Raw genomic sequence first — 27,995 nt, forward strand, 5'->3', positions numbered from 1 at the left:
TAATTTACAAGATGATTCATGTACAGCCAAACTGACAGATTTATTGATTAAAACAATACACAGATATAGTACACAAACACAGGTTATTTTCTGACCCTGTTTATACATTAAAACACCACTTAATAACACCATAAACAAGATTCAACTGGTCCAGTCGCTGATGTATATCAACACTGAATCAAACAGCCCTTAATATCCATCATACACACATTTTAATCCTTAAAACACCCAGTCAAAACACGCTATTCAATCAGAACAATGTCTGAGTAAAACAAGCATTTCAGTGACCATCTAATACACCAGGTGTCACTGAAAAAGTATTTAACGTGACACACACATGCTTACTGTGACGCTCTGTTCCGGTCACGTGTTCACCAAGCCCGTGACGCCAGACGCTCTACAGCAGCGACATAAAGACGCCATTACCGTTGCCTTCAATTGACCTTTTCTACACGACCGCACTAAAACTGTTTATTTGTCAAATATCTGTAATACAAATCACACAAAGAACAAATTTAAGTTATATCGATGCTGAAGTTAATCGATCTGACTAGAAAAGCAGGCAAAAAACAGTCACGGGGCTCACCGCGAAACCTCACGGGCTCCGAGTCCAGAATGCGAAAATAATTGCGTTGGGTACAAAATGGCGAACGTTCTCTTCGCTTCGACATGCGCAGACTGAGCTGAGGCTTTCCCTCTTGAAATGAAGCTCAGTTCCCATACATGCCTCCAGCCAATGGGCTTCGCAGACGGGACGCGTCTGAGTCGATTCAACCAATCAGAACCGTGGACAACGCAGAACAGGAAACGTGTAGCCAATCGGAGACCAGGATGGATTTGTTGTATTCGCAAAGAGTGCGACTCAAAGAACACCAATGAGAAAGCGCTATTCCCAGCGCCGCTTTCGTACTCCGCAATCAGCGTTCGCGCTTCAGTATAACAAATAGAATTTCGCTTAGCAGCCAGCCAATCTCAGTGCTCTGAATTTGCCCACAGTGGCCCCGGCAGCCAATAGGGATCCGAGAAACACAACCTCAGCTCAACAGCTTGTTATTTCGCCTTTGCAACCGAGTCGAATGCTGAGCTGAAGCAGTCATATAGGAGCATGTAAGTACACATATATATTCCCACACAACATTCAAACACCGATTTCGCCTCTTTAGACCCGCGTATTCACATATGTCTCATTTAAACCCGCTAGTCTGAAAGTAATCCAGTCATATTTGCCGTTTTCCCGTGGTTTCCAGCGAAGGTATTTAGGCGACGAAGAGAAAAAAATTGAATGGCAGAGCAGAGTCACATCTACGTTAGTCGGTTTGTTTTCTCACAGGTTTTACCCGACGACTTTTACTCAAACTAACCACTCAAAGCCGACCACTTTATGTTCAAAAACTTGTAACTGAGTCTGAAAGGAAAAGTCGCCTCACATATTGTTGCGGAACTAACCGAAGAACTATTTAAATCGCCATAACAGCTCCACTATATTTAGCCCAACCGTCACATTTTGATTGACAGGCGTCAATAACCGTTATAACTGTCAGTTTGACGTTCTTCGAACTCGGATAGTTCGGTAAATGCAGTGTTAAGCGAGGGAAATCGGGGCTTAGTGGATGGTGGAGGGGCTGACATGGTGCAGGACGGTGTGTGAGCTATGATGGCGACGTGACACACACACTCACACTCTCACACACACACACACACACACACACACAGTGAGTGAAGCGGGAAGGAAACACGCAGGGTTTGAAGGGGTTATGTTTGCCTTCAGTGACTCCGTGCTTTGTTTTTACACCACCAAGACATCGTAAGTGGCTCAGATTGGAGGTAAAGTCACGGTGAGGCAGTTAAGGCTTTGTTTTGATGGGTTGGTCTTGTTTATTTGATCATTTCGAAACGAGAAGTGGCTAGCTGCGTTAGCTGCTTTAGCATTTTCTCTGTTCTGTGTGTTTGTGTTGTGCTGTCAGATTCTTCACACACATACATATGACACGTTTTTGAGCACATGGCGCCAGATCGTGACTGTTTCTTTCTGCGTGTGTGTTGTTCTGTTTCAGCAGTCAAAACCAATCGAGCTGGACTCCCTCAAATAGCCATCAAGATGAAGGTGAGTCTCTGCAGTTCTGATAGGCGACGCCTCCCTAAATGAAGCCTGGAACAAAACACTTCAAACACATATGGATGGGGTTTTTTTTGTAGAATAACTGATCAGGGATTATCAGAGAAGCTCAATGTTTGAGGTAGTCAGTCTGTAACCAAAATAGTACTTTTCATAACACTCAAGTGCTGTTTTTAAAGTACTTCTTAAATAACTCAATGCTGCTTAAAGTATTCTTAGATGTTTTTGCTCGGGCTTTTCACCATGCTGAGAGTAAGTGTTGGTATGAATATGTCTATGCACCTTAATAATATTTACACTGGTCACAGGTAGCAGATGAACCTGCCTACCTGACTGTGGGGACGGATGTGAGCGCGAAGTACCGCGGTGCCTTCTGCGAGGCAAAAATCAAGACCGTAAAACGCATGGTGAAAGTTAAGGTATGTTTAATCTGTCTGATGTAAGTATGTATTCATCTTGTAAAGTCAAGTCAATTTTATTTGTATCGCACTTTTCAGAATTCACATCTTCACAGCAGCTTTACAGCAAATCATAATGTTTATAATATCTTAATTCCTTATAGTTGCAATTTAATGATATAGTTTACATTTTGCAATGATGTAAACAATCAGGTAGTAGAGGTTTGCTATATAAAATATATAGCTTTACATGAGGATTAAGTTTGAGGTACTATATATAGAAATTTAAGTATATCGCCCGGCAATAATATTGTTTACATTTTGTGACAGCATAAACTTCAAGATTTGCTGTATCACTTTGAAATGTATACTGTAAAAACTTTGCCCCTTTTAAATAGTCCTTGATGTGTGTTTTCAGCTAACAATCATCTTTGAGCTTTATGTATTAGTTTAAAAACAAAAAAAAAGGTGCACTCTGAACTTTTTCACTTTTTACATGTGGCTTGCGTCTTATGTCAAGCCAGTGTCAGATGACATAGTGTATAAACAAAGTTTTCCAAGTGTCATTTTCTGCTGGTGACAATGCAGAGATTTGTTACTGTAAAAGGGCCATGTTGCTTTTATGCAGAAGTGTTTGGTGCATTTTACACCGCAAGCTTCAGTAACTTAGCAGGACCAAGGAAAACCACCTAAGAATCCTGCTTTGTGAACTAGCTCTGCAGATCATTCAAACATCAGCTGTGCAGAGCGTCCATCTTTTCAGATATAGTAGTCTAACAATAAGCTTACAAATGGCTTAATTTGGATCAGCACCTACCAATCATAAGTATGTTGTTTTAGGGTTAATCCACACACTGGCATTTTTGCAAGACCTCATTGTACGTCATCAATGTTTTGTTTTCTCTCAAGGTCTAGGTTTGTGGTGGTTCTTGTATTTTTAACCAAGTTAAACACGACAGCCTTGAGTAACACAGAGCAACACATTTCTGAAGTTTGTGTTGCACATTCTCTAGTTTGTCTGCAAGGAAACGGTTCCTCTTGACGTTGTATGTAGGCGCTCTCTAAGAAGGTTGTTTGAGAGAGATCATAAAGAACATGCCGTCTGTTACACAACCAGATTACTTCACCTTCACTGAGCTGCAAGTTTACTGTCTTAGCATCCATGTCACTCACCATCATGCTCTGGTGCGCTTTTTCAACATTTTGTACCATTTTTGTTTGCAGGTTGTGCTTAAAGGAGACAGCACCTCACAAGTTGTCCAAGATGACCAAGTCAAAGGACCCTTAAGAGTAAGAGACCTTTTTTTTTTTTTTTTTTTTAATGCATTTTGTTAATGCAGAGTGAACTGAGAAAATTAACTTATGGTTATGGCTGCAATATTGTTTAAAGAAACTGAGCACCTTGAGCACTCTTAATTTTGAGGCAAAAGTGCCTTATACTGTAGCTCATAGACAATCACTACATTTACATGTACATAATCAGAGTAAGGTCTTGATCACAGAAAGATGTTTACATGACACAAGCAGAACTCTTCACTCCATTTTATGTGCAATTTTTATTCCTCTGATTATTTGGTAATAAGCATGGTTATACCAGACTCAGATATGCATACAGTATGCAAGTTACCGGCCATTGTTTGAATCTACTCGCATCAAATTCAATGTACTGGACGTACTGGAATGCTTAATCTCATTTGTTTGATCGAATTGTTGCGTTTACATGAGGTAAAGTTTAATCGCGATATTGCCAAAATCCTATTATAAGAGTGCATGTAAACTCACTGAAAGTTTAATTCTAAAACAAGGAAAGTTGTTGAGGTGTGTGTGTGTTTTTTTTTTTTTTAAATTATATTATTACTAAACACTGTTTGAATTGTTTCCTATTTGTGTCACAAAAAGTTAGGTAGTGCAATGATGTGTTCTATATCTCTGGTCTCAGGTTGGCTCAACAGTGGAAGTGAAGAGCCCAGAGGGTGGACTTAGCGAAGCTGTCATCAGCAAACTCACAGATGCCAGCTGGTACACTGTGGGTACGTACAGATACGGCTGACTAAATCTCCCTAGAATTGCACTTATAAGACCACTCTTAGGCCTTATAATTGTTCTTCAGTAAACTAAACTTGTCATTTACATTTCAAAGTTCTTTTTTTTTTTTTTTCCCATCATCATTGCAGTTTTTGATGACGGAGATGAGAAAACCCTTAGAAGAACTTCACTGTGTCTTAAAGGCGAAAGACATTTTGCAGAAAGTGAGGTAAATGAGAAGAATTAATTGTGTGAGGTGTTGTCTGCTTCATGTGTCTTGTGTTTAACACTTTTCCCTGGTTTTCTCTCTCTCTTTTTTTACCCTTTTTTTTTTCTTTTCTTTTTTCTGCCTATTTCTCTCTGTAACAGACTTTGGACCAACTACCCCTTACTAACCCAGAGCACTTTGGCACTCCAGTCATTGGAAAGAAGACGAATCGGGGTAGAAGGTCTTCTCAGGCAGTGTGAGTATTTGCAGTCCTTTCCTCTTTGTGCTATCTAATATGTATGTAGTGTAAATCAAGATAATTCTTTAATTGGTCATATTCCTTACAGTTTACAAGTCCACATCATAGCTTCTTGCACCTAAAACAGTACTAAACTAGTTTTATATGATAATTTTCTCACTTTCTTTTTTTTTTTTTTTTTCTTTTTTTTTTTTTTAAATATTAATCAGGCCAGTGCTAATGTACCTTTAAGACTTCTGTATGTAAATTACCTCTGATGTATAAGTGTAATGGCTAAATTCATATGAGTTTGTTATAGTACTCTTTTTGTGTGTGTGTGTGTGTGTGTGTGTGTGTGTGTGTGTGCCCTCAATTTGTTACACTTGGATCCTAACAAAAAACAAACATGCTTAATTTAATTAAGGAAAGCACAACATCCTCAGTCAGTGTTTAAACTGATGATTCCCAGTTGGATTTTGAGCTGGAATGAACATTATTCTACCTGTTTCTTCCCCCCCAGTTTCTTTTTTATTTATTTTCCTATATGCATAAATTCAGTTTTCTGATCAGTGTTTTAATGTAAAAAGGAGGCATGTTTCAAACATTAGTTCTCTGTTTGATGAAATGCAGTGCAGAAGATGAGAAGGAGTCTTCATCGAGTGAAGATGATGACGATGATAGGAGAAGGCTTAATGATGGCCTTTTGGGGAAAGTGGCCTGTATTCAGAGTGGGTCCGATAGTGATTCCTGCCACTATGTCTTGGTGAGTCATTGATTGATTTACAAACCTCTTTTAACTTTTGGATTTTAAAACAAGCTAGAGAGACTAGCTATGTTTCCATCCACCTATTTTTATGCACATTTTTTCATCCGCCTTCGAAAACAAGTTAACATGACCGGGTTTATTGCGTTTTGTGTAATTTATTATATGCAAAAAAAGACCTAGAGTGGCTTCTCCTACTGCAGTAAATTTACATTTTTCTTAGTGATATTTGGTGCCAGTTTATTAGGAAGTATTGATGTTGTTCTCTTCGTCTCATTGGATGGAAACACTGCCTTGTTCGCAAATGTTTTATGTGATATTCCAATTTTCCGCATAAGTTATATTTGCTACTTTGGGTGGAAACATAGCTACTGTCAGGTATGGAATAACTACATTTCTGAAAATTGTCATTATGTACTTGCCTTCAAGCCTGAACGTTGCTATTTTTTTTTTTTTTCTTTCTTTCCTTAGAACAAAAAGAATATTTGCAAAATCTTCATACCGCTTTTCCATACAACATCAGTTCATAGTGACAGATTGTAGGGCCGACGGTAACACTTTATTTTAAGGTGACAGTTACACATTACTACATGTACTTACTATAGTAATAACATAATAATGTAACTACGTCACCTTAAAATAAAGTGTAGCCGGACCAACAAATTAGTATAAATATAGTTTCTATGACTTGTGAGAGTGGTCTTCTGAACTCATCTGATTGATTTGAATGGGGAACAGACTGAAAGTTGTTTGCTGATGATGTTAAAGTGTTTGAAACTGTTGTATAGAAAAGTCCGTGCTCTGTAAAAAAATAAAAAGTAAATAAAAAAAACTGCACAAAAACTATATTGGTTTGAAACAAAATGAGAATATATTTAAAGAAGAGTTTAAGAGTCTGGAGATGTTGTATTGCTGCTGTTGGAAAGTACTTGTTGCAGTTTGTTTTGGTGGTTGCAAAAGTTATTGCAATGATATGATTTTATTTATTTAACTATTTGCTGGAATTTTCCAACAATCCATTTTTTTCACTGTTATACGGTAGGAGGCACTATTATGCATGTTCTAAAATAGTACAAGTGAAAGAAGCAGAAACAAGCAATAGAAGCATTGCTTATGCACATGTAAGCTAACACAATCATCAAACATTAAACAGCATATCAAATCAAAACTGCCTAACGTTACCAAATGAAATGTGGAACCCAGGAAGAGGCATATGACTGCCTGCTTTAGGGGTGTTGATGGACTCGATGTACTCTGTTTTGATCATCGATCTGAAACGATCTTTGACAAGTGCTTAAAATAAAATGCTTGTGGGGAAAGGATTAAGATCTTTCTGATTTAATGTGTCAAAGAAGACTGAAGACTCTGAAGACTCGCAGTTCTAATATTAAGATAATTGATTGTAGTACTTTTGTACAGGTAAAGACTTGCTGTTTTCACTTGAAAATCTTTAATATTTTCTTCCTCTTTAAAGGTGATATCTCCAAGCTGCAATGATGACCTAACTGTCAAAAAGGACCAATGTTTAGTGAGATCATTTGCTGATTCCAAATTGTGAGTAGCATTGAAAAGTAGCTTTGACATTTACAAACCCCATGAAGTCCAAATGAACTTTGTAGCCTTTATTTCATGTTTGATGGCTTTGCTCGTTAAACAGTTTCATAGGATTTTTAATACAGATGTTTTGCTTTTTAATGTGCCTATAAATTTTCTTTAATGGAGGAAGAAACAGAAACATGTTCATGTTGTTGTTATTGTTGTTGTTCTCTTTCTGATTTATCACTGGTTTTGTTCTGCAGTCACACCGTGGCACGCAAAGATGTTCAGGAAGTAAGCATTGACACCCTCTCCAAACCTGAGTACTCTCTCAGAAAAGGTACAAGACCCAAGATCAGCTGACCTGTATTGACTTGACTGTTTCCAGGTCACAGTCTGGTCTCTCATGCACTCTTTCTTGTGTCTGTATTTTCTCTGTTACCAGGGTTTGAAGCAGCACAGCTCTTTCTAAAGGCCAGACAGGTCCCTGGAACCTGGAAAGTGGACTTAAGTGAGATTCTTGAATCTTCCAGCAGTGATGAAGATGATGTTGATGAAGATGGTGAAGGCAAAGAGGGCGAAGAGGAGGAGGAGAAGGAGCCAGAACCAGAGGAAGTAAGACTTGAGTATTTCTTTGTCATTTCCAATTCTTTTTTTTTTGTCCCAGAAACAAGTTTTCCTTTAAAAGCGATTTGTCAAATGTTGAAAAGATTTTGGTGTGTTGCTGACATATTCAGTAGTGGATGGTGTTGGAAAATTGCAGTCTTGTCTTTCAAAATTGTGAGGGGGTTATTTATTTATTTATTTATTTTCCTTTTTGACTCTTATGGTATTTTAGTTTATGCTCTTGCTTGGACCCTTGTTTCTTGGTCTCAGTAATTGGCATGTAGTTTTGCAGTGATTGCTCTGATTAAAGGGGCTGCCAGAGCTGGGCACCGGGCTTACTGAAGCAATATGAGGGCATTCAAGACCAGTGTCCACTGAGAGAGCCCTAGTGTTGGTATTTATGTTGATTTGTGAAGACATTCCATCGGCCCTTTACATCTCATGTTCTCGTACACCTTGATTAAGCCCACTGAATGGTCTCAGCATGTGGGAAAGCCCCCAGGCTTCGGACAACAATGTCTCATTCTTCCTGCTCTCCGAGTTTGGACAAATGGCCGTTTGCTTGGTTTTCCGACATGTTCCCATGGCAACCGCTCGTTCCTTTGGTTGTGAAAAGGCTGCGGGATTGGCTGAGGAACAGTGGAGGTGTGCCAGTTCTGATGGTGGGCAGGGTTGAGCTCATCTCAAAGAGTCTTCTCTCCTCGCTGGAGAAGGTCGGGCACGTTGCACAATTATAAGGCCAGCATGTGAAAAGATAAGTGGAAACATTTGTTGGAAATGATGGGTTGTTTTTCTTTTTAATGAATTGTGTCTTTAAAAAGCCTGGACTAGGATTCTGTTTAGACTAAGAATGTGCAACTACAAATTTTTAAAATCAAGGAGTTAGTGGGTTGCCGACGACTCAGTCTTTAAAGGGTTAGTTCACCCAAACATGAAAAAATTGTCATTTACTCACCCTCATGTTGTTCCACACCCGCAAGATTTGTGTTCATCTTCAAAACGCAAATGAAGTTATTTTAAATCAAATCTGAGAGATTTCTGTCCCTCCATTGAAAGTCCACGCAACTACCACTTTGTTTCTTCAAAAAGGTCATATAGAGATCGTAAAAAACTAATCCATATAAATTGAGTGGTTTAGTCCAAATTCAAGCAATGCTGTCTCTTCAGAAAATTTGGACTAAGGCACTCGAAGGTGATCGAAAGTCTTATGGGTTTGGGAAGACATGAGGGGTCCCTTTAAGTGCTGTATAATTTCAATGGTTTGAAAATGAGAAAATTTGAAAAATGATTAAATTTCATATTTGAAGTCACCAATGAAATCAACACTCAAATCATGACAAAAAACGGCATTTTTCAGGCTGGATCAAGCTAATGCGCATGCACAGTCCTAAGTGCACGTCTCTATAGAAAGCGCACGTCTGACTGTTCTATAGAAACCAGAGCTTCTAATGGCAGCTGCAGTGATGCGATGACTTTACTAATAGAGAAGGTTATTTACTTATTTAGAAGGTGGGACTTATTCCACCATATTATGTGTTGCACTTTCTCTCATTCATAACAATACGAGTGACATGTCTTTCTATATATAAAGTCTTTGGGTCATCCCCAATGATGGCAGACATGCTGGAAATCAGCCATTATTACAAAAATATTAAGCCTGATCTAAAGTGTGGGATTATTATTATTTTTTTTTTTTTTAAACAGACCAAATAAAATGATGCTCTGTAAAACTGAAATGGCATAGGCCCTACCACAACAGCACATCTATGCATGTGCATCTGAAAACGGGAAAAAAAAAAAAAAACATCCTGGGGCTCTCATACCTCAAAACGACGAGATGGCAGCGCAAGTATTTGGACTATTATAGTGATATTTTTTTTTTATTTATTGTTTTTATACACAGCACTAGCATACAGTTCTCAGTCCCATATTTTGTTTAATATGGCTGTGTTCATATAGCATTCAGTTTTACTCGATCTGCGGTTGGTGTGAGATGCGTGGCTGAAACGTACTCTCTGCAACCAGTTACAAAGCATTTAACACTGTTGTTGGTTATTTAAAATATCTAATGGATGATCTCGATTGGACTCGTTTAGTAACACGCTGTCAATCGTTGTAAAACTTCACGGTTTCACAGACATCGCCATGTTTGACACGGCCGCTATGGTTACCGCTATGGTCAGTTATAGAATGCGGTTGTGACTTTAGCTGCTTGACCGTGTTTGATTCGATGAACATATTCAAGCATCTACTTTAATCTCTAAACAAAACATTTCAGGATTCACACTTGTAAGCAGTTGCTGCTGTAAAACCCAAAATGTGACTGTGAACGCAGCCATAGTAAACACCATTCCTGATTAGACCTACACTGCATAAACCTTATATTTTGTACCTTATAGTATTATTAGGTAAAAGTTCATACATACATTAGTTGCAGTTATTTATTGGTAAATTAACCAAAGGATTAATGCGTCTGAGATGGGTGTTTTTCTCGGTGTAGAACTTACATTTCACTGGTATATTCTCCATCTGTAAATGTTAGAAAGTCTTGCAAATATTTCTATTTTGCTGTCAGGAGTGTAGCCTTATGCAAGCGAGTCTCGGCTAAACTTCACAGACTTCACTGAACTAGCTCTGGAAAGATGGAGTGCAATAGAATAGGAATGCCTGAATAAGTCTGACTAAAATGTACATTTTTGCTAAATAATTTTATGTGAAATTGACATTAAATGTGTCATATTTACAATTTTAAACCTACATGTAAGTGCATTTTTATTATAGCAGTAATTGTGACTTGCAATTGGGTAAACAAATCTAGGCTATTATAATTACTTGGCTCAGATGAGTGAATGTGTTCCTCTTGCCAGTTTACATTTAGTCTGTACTTTTTAATTATTATTATTATTATTATTATTATTATTATTATTATTTATTTATTTTTTTTTTTTAATAAAATTCTAACTTCTGCTTTATTTGTTTTTTAGATTGTAATGTTGTTACAAAGTAAATGTAAATGTTGTGATTTTAACCCTTTTTTGCACATAATATACAGCATACATGGTTATGTTCTCTATATTTGTTTTCATAGCCTTCAATATGAAAATCGTTTGTAGGGCAGTATGTGAGAATTTTTTAAAAATACCAAGATGTGTAATGTGGAAGACACATGTAAAAACTTTAATATTTTGTGTATCTTGTACTCAGCCAGTGTAATCCCATTCAGAAACCAAATTAATTTTATGAGTTGGTTCTTTTCAATAAATCAAAAACACTTATGAATTGGTAGGAGTGGTTGATTATATTAATGTCTCACTCTCTTTCAGTCACGTCCAACTCTTGACAACTTCATGGGTGTTGTGTTATGCTAGTGAGACTTAAATTGGTTTAATTACGGGCTTGTTGTTTTTATGACAAACGTGTAATTTAAGATACACACCACAACAGATTTTTGTTTCTAATAAGTGATATTTTATAAGAAGAAATAAGCTAAATGAGTAAAATTAGACTAATTATGTTTGAATATATTTATGGCACACTTTAAAAGTCTGTAAATAAGAATTGCATTTATTTTTTTTCTGATATTTGTTCCTCTTAATTTAGCAAAAGAATTGTTAATAGTCATTAAAGAACCAGAATCATATTTGCTAAATTCCTCACAATTGGTAATTGACCCTAAGGTAATGATTGATTAGATATGCACTGAGCAAACTACTTTTTTGTTGGTTATGTGAACTGAGATTTTAAAAAGATGGCAAGATAATTCCACACTTGGCAAACTTCAAATTCATATGTTGTACTTTCTTTCTCTTAATCAGCCTGATGATGAGCCAGACCCAGAGGAAAGGGACCACTTTCTACAGCAGCTTTACAAGTTCATGGAGGACAGAGGTAATGCCTGCACATCACCAGTTGAGTTGTAATCACTACTGGAAAAAAAATAAATGGGGATTAGCAATCTTCATAAGGACAGATAAATAGTGTATATCATGGTGGATGTCTTTTAAAGTGTGTGTGTGTGTGTGACTTCAAAAGCTCAAATGATATTTTTATTTATTTTTTCATAGAATCTCATGACCAGTTCTGCAGGGCACATTTTCAGTTTAACGCTTCTCTGCACCTTTGCTTTTTTTCCAGGGACTCCAATTAACAAACCTCCAGTGCTTGGCTACAAGGATCTCAACCTCTTCAAGCTCTTCCGACTGGTGCATATTCACGGAGGCTGTGACAATGTGAGTGTTCTTAGTGTTCCCACCATCTGTTTATTGTACTCGGCAAGTGGGAAGTGAGACTTTGCCAAAAATATGAAGCGAAAGTAACCACTGATTGAATTTATGGTGTTCACAGACCTGAAACGAGTTGAAAAATTCCTTGTTTATCAAATACATGTTCTGTGATTGTTGATTGAGGGTAATTATATTTGGGAGTTTAGAGTGGTGATAATTGGGAAAACGGTTGTGCTTGTTCAAGTGATGTCATGTTTCTCTAAGCTGTTTGATCCCTGGGTGCGGTAGACAGATGTGCATGACACCACCAACTCTGTGCAGTAAGAATTAGGGCTTTCAGTCATCAAAAAGACTTGTGAAATAAGATGGTTTATTTTGTTTTTTAGATTGAGAGCGGATCTATTTGGAAGCAGATCTACATGGATCTTGGCATCCCTGTTCTGAACTCTGCTGCCTCGTACAATGTGAAAACGGCTTACAGAAAGTAAGTGCATGCTCTCACAATTCCTGCTGTACAAGACTATATTTGTTTATTCAGCAGCCAGTGTTCTTTTTGTGGCGTTGGCAAATGGAGACAATTTTCCACTTTCAAAGGTGACTTTTGCTGTACTTCTATGAATTTTTTTTTTTTTTTTTTCCCAAGAAATATTCTGGGTTCTTTTCAGCTTGATGTTTATGGACTGGATCTGTTGCATGCTGCTGATTACAACACTGTATTTTTTACCTATCTTTCAGTGTAAACACATGAACAAAAAGCATGTTTACATTAAATAAACCTTCAAATGAATGTCTAGCAGGCAAATATGCAGTACCACAAATTAGGGCTGCACGATATATCACACGATACGAAAAATAACATTGAACTTGAACGCGATTATCGCTTAAACATGATTCTTAGTGCGATTATGAAATCGCAAAGTCTGCGATTACTTTTATGCGCAGCTTGTCAATGAAGTATGTCTCCAAATGCTAATCCATCTGAAAGCACTGCGAGTTTGAGTCTCTTATAATGTACATTTGAAAGGGCAACACGTGACAAACTTCTTTTCAGACACGAGAAGCATTTATTAACATCTTGTCCAAAAAAAGACAACATTTAATAACATGTTTTTACTCCAAACTCACTTCATAACGACAGTTGAGCGTCCTTCTGTGAGATGATGTGCTTCTTACACAGAATAAGGCAGTCGTGTGTTTATTAGTTATGTTTAATTAATCAAAGCATTTCAATCTTCTGTTTATTCAGCTACAGCGATATGATGCGCGTTATCTTCTTCCGCTGCAGGGCACATTTCTGCGCAAGGGCACCCTCTGGCTTTCAGATGGAGAAGCATTTACTACTGATCACAGAGCCGTAAAGCTCTGACAAGCCACGCATTAGATAATCGCAGCCTTTGCCATATCGCGTGTGATTTTTTTTTTTATTGCGATAAATCGTGCAGCCCTACCACAAATAAACATTTCAGATATGCAACTACGTCATTCCTAAGGTATACCAATAACAGTTGTATGAAACTGGTATGATAAATCATATCACTTACCCTGACAGGACAAAGTAATATTCAATCTGTCAACTCATGTAATGTCCAGGAAAAAAAATAAAGCCCTTTTGGAAATTGAAAGCATGTTATAAGAGAATGGGGTCAAATATGATGATACTAGAGAATGGTTTCGCTAACTTGACTGATGTCATGTGATGTTACATTTCTCTTGGCTGTCTGATAACCTCTTCTCGAGTTAAAAAAAACATTTTAGCACATACATATGCATGTACAAAACTTTTCAGAACATCAACCCAGAATGTGTCTTTTAATAGTTAAGTTTGTTGGTGATAAAATATAACGTTTACTCATCCTTTGATCTGAACCTCAGGTACCTGTACGGATTTGAGGAATACTGCCGCTCTGCTCAGATCCAATTCAGGACTGTGCACCACAACGAGCCGCGGCCAGACAGCCAGCCGGAAGCACAGAGCGTTAAGGCTGTGAAAAAAGAGAGTGAAGACGCAGACGAGATGATGCAGCAGGTTACAGCGGAGCCTGGAACCAGCGAGGACAAACCTGCGGCAGACGCTGATGAGTCAGATGCTGAGAGTGAAAAAGGACGCAAAGATATCTGCTCGCCCAGGGTGAGTGTCTGTCTGTCTGTCTGTCTGTCTGTCTATCTGTCTGTTGTGCTGCTCTCAGGATGTGGGATTTTCATGCTCAATGACCTGCCAGCTGCACAGCAATAATACATGCATTCAAAGTGTTTTTGTCCTTGAATGAGTTGGAGGAAATGCACATGATGATACTAGAGAATGGTTTCGCTTTCATGACCTGATGTCATGTGATGATACACTTCTCTTGGCTGTCTGATCTGCCTCTTTGACTTTAAATTGATTTTGAGGGCATGTGTGTTATTTAGGGTTTTTAAACCGGTAAACATCCTACATTTAAATGAATAGTTCTCTCAAAGATAAAGAAAAACTTAATTAAAAGTCTTTCAAAAACTATTACTTCCTTATGTGGAACACAAAAGGAGAAATTAATAATTTGTCTAAAAAGTTGCCTAATTCCAGCTATCTTTGGAGGACTCAAAATACAGCACATGACTTGTATGGACCACTTTTGAGGTTCTTTTATAATGTTATTTGTTTAAATATACAAACTATCAAACCTCATTCTTACCTGTGTACTTGTGAAGTATTTAAAACTTTTAAACTATTCTTTTAAAATGTTAAATTTTGAACATGTAAGCATTGTCATTTACTAAAGCATTTCATTATGCTACAATTATTACCACGGTGTTTATTGTGCTGCTCACGCGAGTGTAATTAAATTATATTATCATAGGTTTTCTTATTATAGAACGTGACATTCACTGAACTGGTTTTGTGTAGGGAGCTTCACTTTTTAAATTTAGAATTGTTTTTTCCTTCAATTTTCTTGTTAGAAACTAGCTAAAATATCTTGTTGTATGTCTGTGACGACTCAGGGCCGGCGGCGGTGTACGGTGACCCCTGTGAAAGTAGAAATGAAGGAGTCTGTGAAGCAGGAGAAATTAAAGGAGGAGAAGAAAAAGGAGGAGACGCGAGTTGAAGGAGAAAACATCGGAGAGGAGCAAAAGGAGAAATCTGATGGGGAGACCCCTGGGAAGCGTCGCAGTCGCCGCCTCGATGAGTCTGATAAAGACACCGATGACGAAGAACAGGAGGATGATGACGATGAGGAGGAAGATGGCGAGAGATCCAGACTTAGGGACCGGTATGTCAGCATCTTCTATGCTTAACCTGTTAAATGTTTGGCTGTCCTGATGAACTGATTTATGATTTATTAGTCCTGTAATGTCGTACCAAATATTATTTAAACTCTGAATGACTCTTGTGGAGCATTTGATTAGAAAACTGTCATGCATGTGATTAGGCTTGAAACTTTGGAATTGAACCTGTTCCAGCAGAGTCAAAAATGATGATACGAGAGAATGGTTTCGCTTGCATGACTGATCTCATGTGATGTCACACTTCTCTTGGCTGTCTGATTAACCTCTGTGTTTAAACAGAAGGAATTGTGTTAATTCCTTTTGTAAATTTGAAGCTTAGACTTTTGTTAGAGACATTCCTTTGAAAGGGGCCATATTTTTCACTTTAAAGGGTCATGAAACCCCCCTGTTTTACCCTGGTCGTTCACACCTCAAAGCTCAAAAAAGTCTGTTAAAATGGGCGTGTAAAGCTCTGGAAAAGTGGGAGTGTAGAGGGGAGGAAGAGGGGAGAGAACAACCAATGAAGCACAGACATAAAGCACACTCATTATACAGAATAATGAATATTAATATGAGCACGGAGAAAATGACGACAAACTCCCCAGCACAAGGGAGAAATGCAAAAGAATATTTAATAGGCTTATAATAGGCTAATTTGATTACGTTTACGAGCACTGCAGTCTCAAAATCAGTCTATTGTCTATTAGAATAATCGTGTCGTCGTGTTCAGATGCTACACCACTGTATCAGTGTCCAGTTTGCACATATAATTCATTTGAAGAAGACTTGATGAAATCATAACTACACTGTGCTGGTTAATGTTCGGTGCAGGAGAATGTGTGAAATAAAAACTTTAAACACGGATACTTTATTCTGTATGAGCTATGAGCCACGTGGCTAGTGTTGTTAAACACAACGCGAAGCTCCACTCTGAAACCGATCATATGCGCGCTCCGCCTGTATATCATAACAATTGTATTTTTCACGTGTTCGTATTCAAACTCCAGTTCTGACCGCATCGCGAGCAAAATACAAACGACACGTGATTCTGTGCTGAGGGAAACATAGCCTACATATGGCTCGTGTGTTTGAACGCAGCTAGAGCAGGGTTTCATGACACTTAAAATATGTAAAGTAAAAAAGAGCCAGTTGGTGGGAAAAATAACTTCTTGTTATCATTAACTTCTTTAACATTCAATACACATGCATGAAGTGTAAAACAAGACTGGTATAGCCTTATGAAAAAAAAAAAAAAAATGTGAACATCGTGGTTGTAGTGGTTGCTTGCACTCCTCTGGTTTTCTTGTCAGTATTGCAGTATTGCTATATTGCGGTTATCGCAACAGCCCTATTTGTATGTTAATGTGGTTGTGTTGGAAATAGGGATGTGCGAGGCTAGTCGACTAGTCCATTAAATGATGCTGCTAGTCGAGTTGGGAATACTAGTTGTTTACTTTTTTTTTCTTTCTCTTCCACATTTAATGTTTTGCTTTATATTTTTACAAAGGCTACGGTTAAATTACCTTCATGTTAATGATACATTTCAAAATTAAAATTAAATTATTTTGTTTTTCCACTCCAGATATACACTTTTCAAAATAATATTATCTCAGATTTTGCATACGTTCGTTTTCTCTGTGACCACTCGCGGCGGGTTCAGAGAAATGTCCTCTCGGAAGAAGAGCAAGGTGAGGGAGTATTTTGACAGCCTACACACATCTTTTCTGTTTTCTTGTCATGTCAAACTAGTATATAACAATTAAGCTTGCTTATAAGTTTGTTATACTACTGGTTATGAGGGACAGTACCATATGACATTTTATTTCAGATTAAAGGAGAAACATGATGAATGAAACATACTTGACACGGTAACAGTTGCTAAATCACCATCCTAACATTGAGAATACGCTTAAATAGGCCTGTCATGATAACTAATTTTTTTGGCCAATATATTGTCCCAGAAATAATTGCGATATGCAATATTATTGTCATTTAAAGACCATTTTAAGCCACTGAATATATAATCATAATATAACAGCATAATAATGTAAGAAGGCCAACACACTTTCAAATGACAATGAACTTCACTCTTAAGAATAATTAGATACTGGAATTGAAGTGTCAAAAAAAAAATAATAATGTTGATTAAATAATAAACTTTTTTTAACAAAGTGCAAAATAACAAGTAGAAAATACCAAAAACGCCTGCAAATACACAAAAGGCACATGTATGGAGATTTTCCATCTACATATTTTTCCCTGACCTTCTTTCTCAGTAAATTAAAGCCGAGTTCAGACTGCACGATTTTAGCCCCGATTTTGGCTCGCCGACAGGTTTTGAGAAATCGCCAACAAATGCCTGAAATCACAGGCAAATCGGAGCTCGTTCACGAGAGTGACAATCACGCAGTGTGAATGAGCAAAGACGTGGTCTATAACTCCTCCCCGAACTCCCCGCTACTCTGTATCTTGCTCTCTCATTGGCTGTCGGTCATCGCCGATGTAGTTTTCAGTCAGAACACTTTTCACACAGCAGGATTTTGAATCGCCGACAGGTCCAGATATTTAGCATGCCAAATATCTCACGGGTGTCGGCGACTCGTCGGCGATTCAAAATCCTGCTGTGTGAAAAGTGTTCTGACTGAAAACTACATCGGCGATGACCGACAGCCAATGAGAGAGCAAGATACAGAGTAGCGGGGGGTTCGGGGAGGAGTTATAGACCACAATATCAGCAAGCATGGCTTCGTACATAAACATTACAATTCTATCAAACAGAACCAAAGCACAAACATTTGCTTGACCATCCGCAACAGCAGCACATTGAAAAGTTATGTATTTAGCTCCAACTGTCGTTGCAGAACACATAATCCTTGTTCCTTGCGTCTCCCCAAACATTTCCTCCTCCGTATTCTTATTTTCTTTTTCTTGTTTTCGCTGCAAATCATCGCACAGGCAATTCATATTTCAAGCTTCTTGCGGGCTACTATTTTTAATAATAATCCCACCGTGTGTCTCAATCAGCTCCCTAGTTCAGTAGTCAGGGCACTTATCAGGGTATCAGCCACATTCACTTTCATTATATACTGATTCACGACCTAGGGAGCTAGGGAGCTGATTGAGACACAGGGCCAGTCTCACGTGAGAACTCCGGTCTTGCGCGCGTTGTTTCCTTGTCATGTCTCGCGTGTGTTTGGTTGTGAAACGTAGTTTGCGTGCCAGACAGAGTTGTCGGCGATTCTTCCTATTGTAAAGTCATGCAGTGTGAAACCTTCTATCGCCGATCCATCGTGCAGTTTGAACACAGCAGCGACTGAAAGCTGGCCAAGACAGTCATGCAGTGTGAAAAGAACAGTGACCCGACTACTTTGAAAATCGTGCAGTCTGAACTCGGCATAAGGGTGCACACTATTGCTGAAAACACAAACCCTATTAGCAGCTAGATGTCCATATGAACAAAGGCATGGATGTGTCAACTGGCCATATCTGCTGCTATATCTAGGACTCTATATCTTTTCTAGAGGCATGTTTTTTTTAAAAAGTTGAAGAACTCCTAACTTGAGTACTGCGGTTTAACGTTGTGTCCTGCACAAGATGCAAGCGCAATTGTCAAACACTACTTGCATGCAAAAACAGCGCAGTGGAATGCAAAAAGGCATTCTCTTTGAAAATGAACTAAACATTCATGACTGCAGTGTCCCGTGTGAAACTGCCTTAAACGCTAGCTGTGAGCGTGCACCATTTCACATGTTTATATTTGCACCGTAACGGTGGATTGCAGAGTGCATTAACAAGAACAATAAAAGTTCTGTTTTCCATGGTATTATATAGTCCTTTTAAAAAAATAATAAAAAATAAAAAAATCTCTGTGGATTAAGAGCATTTGTGAATTTTTTTTGTGTTTGTTTGACAGTGATGAGAGGGAGGAGGATGACGGCTGTGAGGACTCTGAGCACTCTTTGACCGGCACTAAAGTCAAAGTGAAATACGGCAAGGGGAAGACACAGAAGATCTATGAAGCTAACATCAGAAACACAGAGACCGATAATGGAGAGATTCTTTACCTGGTACACTACTACGGCTGGAACGTGAGGTGAGATGTGACTGACTTTGACTTTTCATTTTATTTGAAAGGACTGTACTTGGTAAATAATGACTTGGGTGCATGAGAACATTATGGCTGGATTTTGCTCGCAAATATATGATGAATATTGTATATGCTACTACCCAGTCGTATTGAAAATTGAAGCCTTGTTTATGAGAATGGGGTCAAAGATGATGATACCAGAGAATGGTTTCGCTAACTTGACTGATGTCATGTGATGTCACACTTCTCTTGGCTGTCTGATTAACCTCTGCTTCAGTTTCACATTTGTTGTAATAGACCTGTTACCATTATAGATTCCAAAATATGAGATTTCATTGGTTAGACTTCTGAACTCTCAGACAGCATTTAACATGTCCAGTGTTCATTTGAAAGTGTCCGAATGGTTCGTAAAGACTGATGGATTATTTATTGTTCACCTTGTATATGATGACAATCTTATTCAAGAGGATATTTTGTCTCTGTAACAGATATGATGAATGGGTCAAGGCAGATCGAATAATATGGCCTGGTGATAAAGGTGGAACAAAGAGAAAACAAAAGAAAAAAATGAAGGCAAGTGACAATCGGTCTTCAAAAAACAAAAACAAAACTTATCTTTTAAGAACCTTGGGGAAAAATTATTTTTGTGCTCTCCTTCACCACAGAATAAAGAAGATGGAGAGAAGGAGAAAGAGGAGGATAAGGCCAAACTGGGGATACGGCGAGGTCGTCCTCCACTTAAATCCACCCCTCCCAGTACCTCTCGAAGTCTGTCCAAGACCCCCAGCAGCGAGGGTCGATCCAGCAGCAAGAACTCACGGCCCTCGGATGCCTCTGCCCTGCCAAATGGAGAGGGTAAGACTGTACATTTCAAAAGATGTGTGAATAGCTTGTGTGATATTGTAGCTTCGTACTAAAATTATTTATAAAATTTGCATCGGGTGGCAATGATTATTTGCCAGCATGGATAAGTTAAAAGCTGTTATGGATGTTTGCAGTGGAAAATCTGACTGAACAGATATAGACCGAAAAATACCAGTAATTTGCGTTTGTTATTTTATCTACGGCTCGTTAGATCTAGAATTCTGGTGGAATAAAGTAGTGCAGTAAGATTACATTTATTAGAATGAATTAATGAGAGAGAGCGCAATACCTGAGTGCGTCTGTATGTAGTAGTGAAGCTTGTTTAAGTTATCGCCTCATTGCTGAGAAATATAATGAATATTGTATATACTACCCGGTCATATTGAAAATTGAAGGCTTGTTTATGAGAATGGGGTCAAAGATGATGATACCAGAGAATGGTTTCGCTAACTTGACTGATGTCATGTGATGTCACACTTCTCTTGGCTGTCTGATTAACCTCTGCTTCAATTTCACATTTGTTTATAATAGACCTGTTTCCATTATAGATTCCAAAATATGAGATTTCATTGGTTAGATTTCTGCCACAAATTTTTGTCAGATGAGAGTAAAAAAAAAATCTGATTTTTTTTTTTTTTTGTGTCATTGTAAACGCAGTCACAGAAGCTAGCCTTTTTCCATTTAATGACAAAAATTCTTGTTTTGGTGGTAAGGTTAATGGCTTGGTGGATTTGTTTAACATTACTACTGTTATAACGTACACTTATATTTATGCATTTGGTAGATGTTTTTGTCTAAAGCATCTTGCAGTGCTTTTAAGGTATACATTTTGCCAGTATGTTTACTCCCTATGAATTAAACCCATGACCAAAAGCTAGTGCTTTTAACTTACTTTTTTAAATATTTGTATAGGTACTCCTCGCCGGCGAACAAGGAGAACTTCTGGGATGTATGATTCTGATAGAGGATCTAATGGTAAGAGCAGCTTGCATCATTTTGAGTCAGTAGAAAAACAAACACGTTTGAAAACAAAATTCATATTTGAAGGAAATTTAAAGGATTGTGTTCTTTGTTGTTGTTTTTAGAACTAAGTTTGTCAATATAAATGTAAAGCCAGCTGTAATATGGAAATAAAGTGCTAATAATTTGTATATGACAGACAAATACAAACCAGTGAGCTCATGCTGAACTGCAGGGCTTAAAGAGTCACGTGAAATTGTGTAAGCTGTCTTCATCACTTCACTTCACAACTGTCCAATGCCTTTTTCCTGCCCCCTTTTGGAAACTTTTTTCCTCCCCCCTGGTGTGTATGTTGGCTCAGAAAGCACAGATAATTACTTATCTCGTCCAATACATCTGTGCATCTTTAGTTTTAAGTATAGTTTACAATTTTATGTTGGTTAACTTTCATGCTTGTATTTTCATTTTCCTTTTTTTTCCCTTCTTTTTTGTTCACATTTTTAGATTCAGGGAACTCCTCGGATGATAGCGAGTGTGAGGAATCTCCTGAGAAGAAGCTGGAGTGGACAGAGAGAACTGATCCACCCCCGACAGCAATACAAGAGGCAGCTGAGGATCTCTCGGAGGAGAACACAATGCCAGAACCTGCGCAGACTGAGCCCGAACTACCCAGCAGCCCACAGGAGATGCCCAACTTCAAGGAGAGTGAGAGTAAACCTGAGGAAGATGCATCCCGGCTCCCTGTTGAGTCTGATGATGGATCTCCAAAACCAAGAGCAAAGAAGCCTCGTTTGAGAGAACCAGGATCAGAGACACAAACACCTGCCACTACTAATCACACAGAGACAGAGGAGCCCTCCACACCTCCACGGCCTGTGAAGAAATCCCAGGAAACACCACATAACAGTCCCGCAGAGAGATTAAAGCTGGCTGAGACAGCCGGCTCAGACACAGACTCTGCAACAGAGGACATCTGGCCTCCAGAGCGAAGCAGCACAGTGAAACGCAAAATCACTGAACAGCGAACGCCAGAAAAGAAAATTCGCTTGGACAGAAAAGAAGAACCCAAAACGCTTTCTCCAGTTAAAACGCCACTGATAGAGAACAAACCTGAGCCTGAGAAGAGGGCCGAGGTAGTGCAGAAACCTGAGGAACCCCCTACTCCAACACTATCATCTCCTAGCAAAGATGTTGAGATGAAATCTGAGATGCCTGCTCTTACTAGAGAGGTGCACCTCAAGGTAGAACCTCCATTTCCAGAGCTGGAGGATCCAACAACAGCCACAAATGAGGAAATGATGCCTCAAATTGGCCCAGAGGCACTGGTCTGCCATGAAGTGGACCTTGACGATCCAGAGGAGAAGGAGAAACCCTCTGGTGAAGAGTTACTGAAAATGATGGAGGAAGAGAAAGCTCAGCCTGAGCCTCAGCCTCTGGAGCCTTCTGACCACCTTCCTCATGTCCTGGTTGCAGTGGGACCTCAACGTCTGTTTTCCCCATCTTCTGCCCCCAGCCCGGATGAATCACACAGCACTAAGGGTGAGAGTGACGCCACAATCGAAGTGGACAGTGTAGCAGAGTCACAGGAGGGTCTCGGGGAGAACGAGTCAACTCATAGCTTTGATGCTAGTGCAAGTTCGAGCAATTCCAGCATCTCACTGCAGGATCGAGATGGAAAGGACAGAGGCAAGTTAAAGCTTGATGCACATTTAGATAATACCAGTGGTTGATTTTTGAAGTCTGGCATTAGAGAGTAAACTGTTTTAACTGGGCGGAAAAATAAGACATGAACGTTTGCCTAATTAGACTGGTTAAAAAAAACACTACTGTTGCCTGATGCTGATATGATCAACAATATATTGTCCATTACTAGATTTGCGTTATTTTTATGGTGGTGATTTTTTTCTGACTGCTTGATCATCCTAGTTCATGTTTTTCTTATCTTATCTGTTGCTAATCTGAATTTTCAGGTCAAAAGAGGTTATTGGATTGCACTACTGGCTCGTCGGCCAAGAAGCAAAAACGCAGCCAGAAACGTTCAAGCGCTGTTTGTAAAACAGAGAAGAATGGAGCAGGTGAGTGTTTTGAAGAGTTTTAAAAGCTTTGAAAGCATTTATAGATTGCTGTCCAAGTTAGTCTTATTTTTTTCCTTTAGTTGTATGCTATAACTGATATTTACTTTTTTTTTTTTTTTTTTTTTTACATCCTAGAAGGTTAGGTTTATTCAGTTATTTTTCAGTGAATATTGAATTTATGTGAAAATTGAAGGTTAGTGAAAAAAGAACGGGGTCAAATATGATGATACCAGAGAATGGTTTCGCTAACTCTTCTGATGTCATGTGATGTTACACTTCTCTTGGCTGTCTGATTAACCTCTGCTTCAATTCTCACATTCAACTCTTAGTAAAATTTTAGCTTTAACTGTGTGTGAAGTGTATTGTTTGTCTTAGTCTGCTAATTTGATCAGATTTGAGTCTGTTTTAATATTGACCATCTCTCTGTATGTCTTCAGGTCACAGTAGCGACAGTGAGGACCTGTCTGCCATGGACAGCTCTAATAAGCTTACCCCAGTCAAGCACTCCAGCCTACCCAAGAGCCAGAAGCTTTCTCGATCGCCTGGTCTGGTTTCTCCCAACAGTAAAGACATGGAAAAAGACAAGCACAAAGAGAAGCAATCCATCCCTTCCCCCCGCACATACAAGTGGTCCTGCCAGTTGAGTGAGTTTGAGAACTTTTCCAAAGTTAATTTGAAACTTTTGTTTTTTTATTTTGGTTGTGGCTTCTCATGCTTTGCTGACTTCAGATGTAGACACGTTCTCATTGTAGCAGCTTAATATGAGGCAGTGTGCTGGCAATTGACACAATCCATACTATATTAAAAATTGATTTATACAGTACTGTGCAAAAGTCTTAGGCCACCACCAGCTTTGTTGTTTTAGCAATGTTTTAATGACCATTCATATTTATTTTTTGGTCTTTATTACGATACAAACAGAAAATACGAAGAAAAAAAAAAGGTTTCTTTGAGCAAAAATCAGTATTTAAAGGGATAGTTCACCCGAAAATGAAAATTTGATGTTTATCTGCTTACCCCCAGGGCATCCAAGATGTAGGTGACTTTGTTTCTTCAGTAGAACACAAATGATGATTTTTATCTCCAACCGTTGCGGTCTGTCAGTCGTATAATGTGGGTCAATGGGAACTTCTTTTATAAGAGTAAATAAAACTTGCTTAGACAAATCCAAATTAAACCCTGAGGCTCATGACGACACATTGATGTCGTAAGACACGAAATGATAGGTTTGTGCGAGAAACCGAACAGTGATCGTGCTCTGACAACGGCAGTGATGTCTAGCACTCATTGAAGTATACACGCGAGACATCACTGCCGTTGTCAGAGCGCGATCAGACCTTACTAAACGAATGCTGAACGCAGTTGGAAATAGTGGTGTATTAGAGGTAAAAAATTATATAAATACTCTTCGGTTTCTCGCACAAACCGATCATTTCGTGTCTTAGGACATCAATGTGTCATCACGAGCCACAGGGTTTAATTTGGATTTGTCTAAGCAAGTTTTATTTACTCTTATAAAAGAAGTTCCCATTTACCCACATTATACGGCTGACCGCCTGCAACGGTTGGAGTTAAAAATCATCATTTGTGTTCTACTGAAGAAACAAAGTCACCTACATCTTGGATGCCCTGGGGGGATTACAAATTTCCTGTTTTTTCTGGTTATGTTCTGATAAAGAGACTGAGAAATAATTATATATGGTCATTATAACATTGAGCTGCAATTGGTCCATAAAGTTTTACTATTACCATGTGCAATTTAACTTTTAAGATTGATTTCTATATCAGATTAATGTAAATAAAAGATAGAATGGCTCATTTTAAATCTTGAGAAATTCTTCTATACCCAGATGTCTCTTGTTGTACTCTTAATGCCTATCCATGCAGTTGTAGCTGAAATGTCTGTCATCTCATTTGAATGTTTTTTTATTATATAATTTTTATTATTATTATTATTATTATTATTTTTTATTTTTTTTATTTTTTTTTTTTAAATCAACTTTACGTCCTCTTCTGACTGGTTCCTGCTTCTGTTTTTCACAGCTGAGCTGGACAACATGTCAAGTACTGAGCGCATTTCATTCTTGCAAAAGAAGCTTCAGGAAATCAGGAAATACTACATGTCACTCAAGTCTGAGGTGGCTTCCATCGACAGGAGGCGGAAAAGGTTAAAAAAGAAGGAAAGAGAAGGTAATTTTTTTTTTTTTTTTTTTTTTTTCCATTTAATAATAATAATTATAATAATAAATTATTATTATTAATTTAATAATAATAATAAATACCCTCAAATCGTTCCACACCCATAAGATCTTTGTTCATCTTCGGAACACAAATTAAGATTTTTTTTTTCTTTGATGAAATCTGAGTTTTTTTTTCCCCCCATAGAAAGCAACAAAATTACCACATTCAAGGTCCAGAAAAGTTGTAAAAAATTAGAAGAAAAAGAAGAAATTGTTAAAGTCGTTATTTTTGTTTTGTTTTTGTGCACAAACAGTATTCTCGTCGCTTCATAACATTAATGTTGGACCACTGTAATCAAGTTGACCTTTTTTAACGAAAAAAAAGAAGAGCTTTCTATGGGGGATAAAAAATTACCCTCTTGGATTTCATCAAAAATATTTTAATTTGTGTTCCGAAGATTCTTACGGGTGTGGAACGACATGAGGGTGAGTACTTGATGACAAATTAAATATTTGGGTGAACTAACCCTTTAATATTTGTCAGAAATGTAAAGAGTGTTTGGGTTTCTCAATTTCTTGTCTTGTCTCAATTTCTTCTGATCAACAGTGTCCCACACCACAGCGTCCACATCATCAGGCTCGTCTGACACCGGCATGAGCCCGTCTTCAGCTTCCCCCACGCAGAACACTGTGGCCGTTGAGTGCAGGTGATGTCACGCCCGTGCCCCGTCCCGCCCCGCTCCAGCTCTGCCTTCTCAGCATCCCGCTGCCTCTACGGAGACGCGCATACTGACGAGCCAGAGCAAGCAGCCAATAGCACTCGACTGCCCTCCGCCTCCACGTCTCCTCTGATCCCTATCGGGCCACTCCCACCTTCTGCACTTTGTAAACTGATCCTGCCTCCTCTCGCTCGCTGTCGCTACCACTCTCGGCACCAGGGAACGGACTGGACTCTACGTGAGGGTTGAATGTAATCTATGAAATCAAAGCTTACGATTTATCCATCCAGAATGAATACGACGGCACTTTTCTCTTCACTCTCTACAAACGCTGAACAGAGACCTCCTCTTACTGCTTCTGCGCTGCAGGGACTGCTAGTCAATCAATTGTACGTTCCTCTATCGGAGCATGGTAAGAAAATGGTCTCGGATCCCTAGGTAATGGTCACCTTAACCAGCTGGCTATGGTTATTCAAAGAAAGGTCAATTGTAGTGCGCTTGTTCCATCAGAACTGCCAAAGTACATGTGTTACAGCAGAGTGCCCTATTTTGGAAAAGTAGGACAAAGTCAATTGCAAAAGGGAATGTAGTTTACTGAAAACTGCAGCCGGCGTCTTCCACTTCTATCTTAGTATGTGAGCACAGAGAATTATGCAAAACCTATTTTTGTTGTCTCTTTTTAAGAAAATAAGAAAATGGAAATGAAAAAAAGCAGAAAATGTTTACAGTGGAACACGAGATAAAACTGTTTTCAGTGGACTAATTTCCTTTGCAAGTGTATTTTGTCTTTTTATATGTAATTGCAGAGTTTTTATTTTAGTATGGAAAATTTCAAAAAGTATATATCACAGCCGTGAAGTTATTTAATGAAAGATTTCTAGAGCTGAAATTTTTGTGTAAAATAAAGGTATTATCTTGCAACTTGTTAAATATATTTATTCAGTCCGTGCACAGCATTTTTGTATTTTTTACAAGATGAGAATCACAGTCGTCCCACATTCAGTTCGGTCGGTGGGCTAGAAGGAATATGAGAATTTTGTGGGGTCATCTTGAACCTTTGAATGTGACGTCACAATTTGGGTAACTACTGTGCAGTAAACCGCATCTTCCCACGTTTTGTTCAACCATTTGGGCCCAAAGCTCCTTCGATGGAACACCAGAAATTGGTGATCAGCTTTTCCTCCCCATTCTTTTGATTTGTTTTTTTTCCCTGGTACTTTATAATTTAAACATTCATTTTCATTTTCATTTTCATTTTGAGTTCTTGACCAATTGAATAAATTAGTTGCTTCTCACACAAGTATGTTAAGCCCAGGGGTTTCTTACTGATTGTTCCTTTTGTAAATAGATCTTTCAAAAAACATGTATTTGAAAAATACATTTTACACAAACTGTAAAAATGATTTATATTATTTTTTAAACAGTACATCTTTGTATATTAATTTTCCTTTTCTATGTCAAGTTGGTAGAAGCATTAGCACATCTTTAGACTGTATATAATCAACCATTTAGGAACCTAAACCCAAGCTGTCTAGAGTGATGACCCATGACTATGTTGAACATTTTATGCTGTAGGCATCGATTAATTCACTGCGACGAAATTGTGAAAACTTGCTTCCCTGTGACTTCAGTTTATTTACAGATTCCTGGATGAAGAAATGAAGGCATTAGGTTCCTGAGCAAAGCCATTGTATCATTATGTAAAATAAGAGGTCTTCTCATTTCTAATAAAGTTTTGAAATATTCAGAAATGTTAT

General features: G+C 38.3%; 1 protein-coding gene, 1 long non-coding RNA gene and 6 other non-coding genes across 10 annotated transcripts; 7 read left to right on the forward strand and 1 right to left on the reverse strand.

The window, feature by feature from the left end:
• Window positions 1–21: 21 nt before the first annotated feature.
• On the reverse strand, window positions 22–688 carry LOC125268609. The gene is made up of 2 exons (XR_007184936.1): window positions 587–688; window positions 22–486 (listed from the first exon to the last, which is right to left on the reverse strand). It is a non-coding gene; the product is annotated as an uncharacterized LOC125268609 (long non-coding RNA).
• Window positions 678–27,994, forward strand: arid4a (AT rich interactive domain 4A (RBP1-like)). Of its 3 annotated transcripts, none has more exons than XM_048190915.1 (25): window positions 678–1,107; window positions 2,055–2,104; window positions 2,425–2,535; window positions 3,739–3,804; window positions 4,454–4,544; window positions 4,689–4,768; window positions 4,909–5,003; window positions 5,616–5,748; window positions 7,223–7,302; window positions 7,548–7,624; window positions 7,730–7,899; window positions 11,706–11,778; window positions 12,025–12,119; window positions 12,500–12,597; window positions 13,986–14,241; window positions 15,090–15,358; window positions 19,267–19,446; window positions 19,929–20,013; window positions 20,106–20,295; window positions 21,217–21,279; window positions 21,769–22,950; window positions 23,235–23,339; window positions 23,777–23,983; window positions 25,383–25,529; window positions 26,127–27,994. In XM_048190915.1, exons 2-25 carry the CDS (start codon window positions 2,099–2,101, stop codon window positions 26,228–26,230), a joined length of 3,963 nt encoding a protein of 1,320 aa, XP_048046872.1. In that variant the 5' UTR covers window positions 678–1,107; window positions 2,055–2,098; the 3' UTR covers window positions 26,231–27,994. The 3 variants fall into 3 exon arrangements, with proteins under 3 accessions (XP_048046872.1, XP_048046873.1, XP_048046874.1); XM_048190916.1 differs by lacking the exon at window positions 678–1,107 and adding an exon at window positions 1,149–1,835; XM_048190917.1 differs by lacking the exon at window positions 678–1,107 and adding an exon at window positions 1,149–1,824.
• LOC125269422 lies at window positions 13,758–13,837 on the forward strand. Its single transcript, XR_007185104.1, has one exon. It is a non-coding gene; the product is annotated as a small nucleolar RNA SNORD53/SNORD92 (small nucleolar RNA).
• On the forward strand, window positions 14,392–14,474 carry LOC125269421. The gene has a single exon (XR_007185103.1). It is a non-coding gene; the product is annotated as a small nucleolar RNA SNORD53/SNORD92 (small nucleolar RNA).
• Window positions 15,555–15,636, forward strand: LOC125269420. Its single transcript, XR_007185102.1, has one exon. It is a non-coding gene; the product is annotated as a small nucleolar RNA SNORD53/SNORD92 (small nucleolar RNA).
• On the forward strand, window positions 19,624–19,705 carry LOC125269417. The gene has a single exon (XR_007185099.1). It is a non-coding gene; the product is annotated as a small nucleolar RNA SNORD53/SNORD92 (small nucleolar RNA).
• LOC125269418 lies at window positions 20,721–20,802 on the forward strand. The gene has a single exon (XR_007185100.1). It is a non-coding gene; the product is annotated as a small nucleolar RNA SNORD53/SNORD92 (small nucleolar RNA).
• On the forward strand, window positions 23,555–23,636 carry LOC125269419. Its single transcript, XR_007185101.1, has one exon. It is a non-coding gene; the product is annotated as a small nucleolar RNA SNORD53/SNORD92 (small nucleolar RNA).
• Window position 27,995: the final 1 nt, after the last annotated feature.

This window comes from Megalobrama amblycephala, linkage group LG5 (assembly GCF_018812025.1).
Source record: "Megalobrama amblycephala isolate DHTTF-2021 linkage group LG5, ASM1881202v1, whole genome shotgun sequence".
Lineage (NCBI taxonomy): Eukaryota > Metazoa > Chordata > Actinopteri > Cypriniformes > Xenocyprididae > Megalobrama > Megalobrama amblycephala.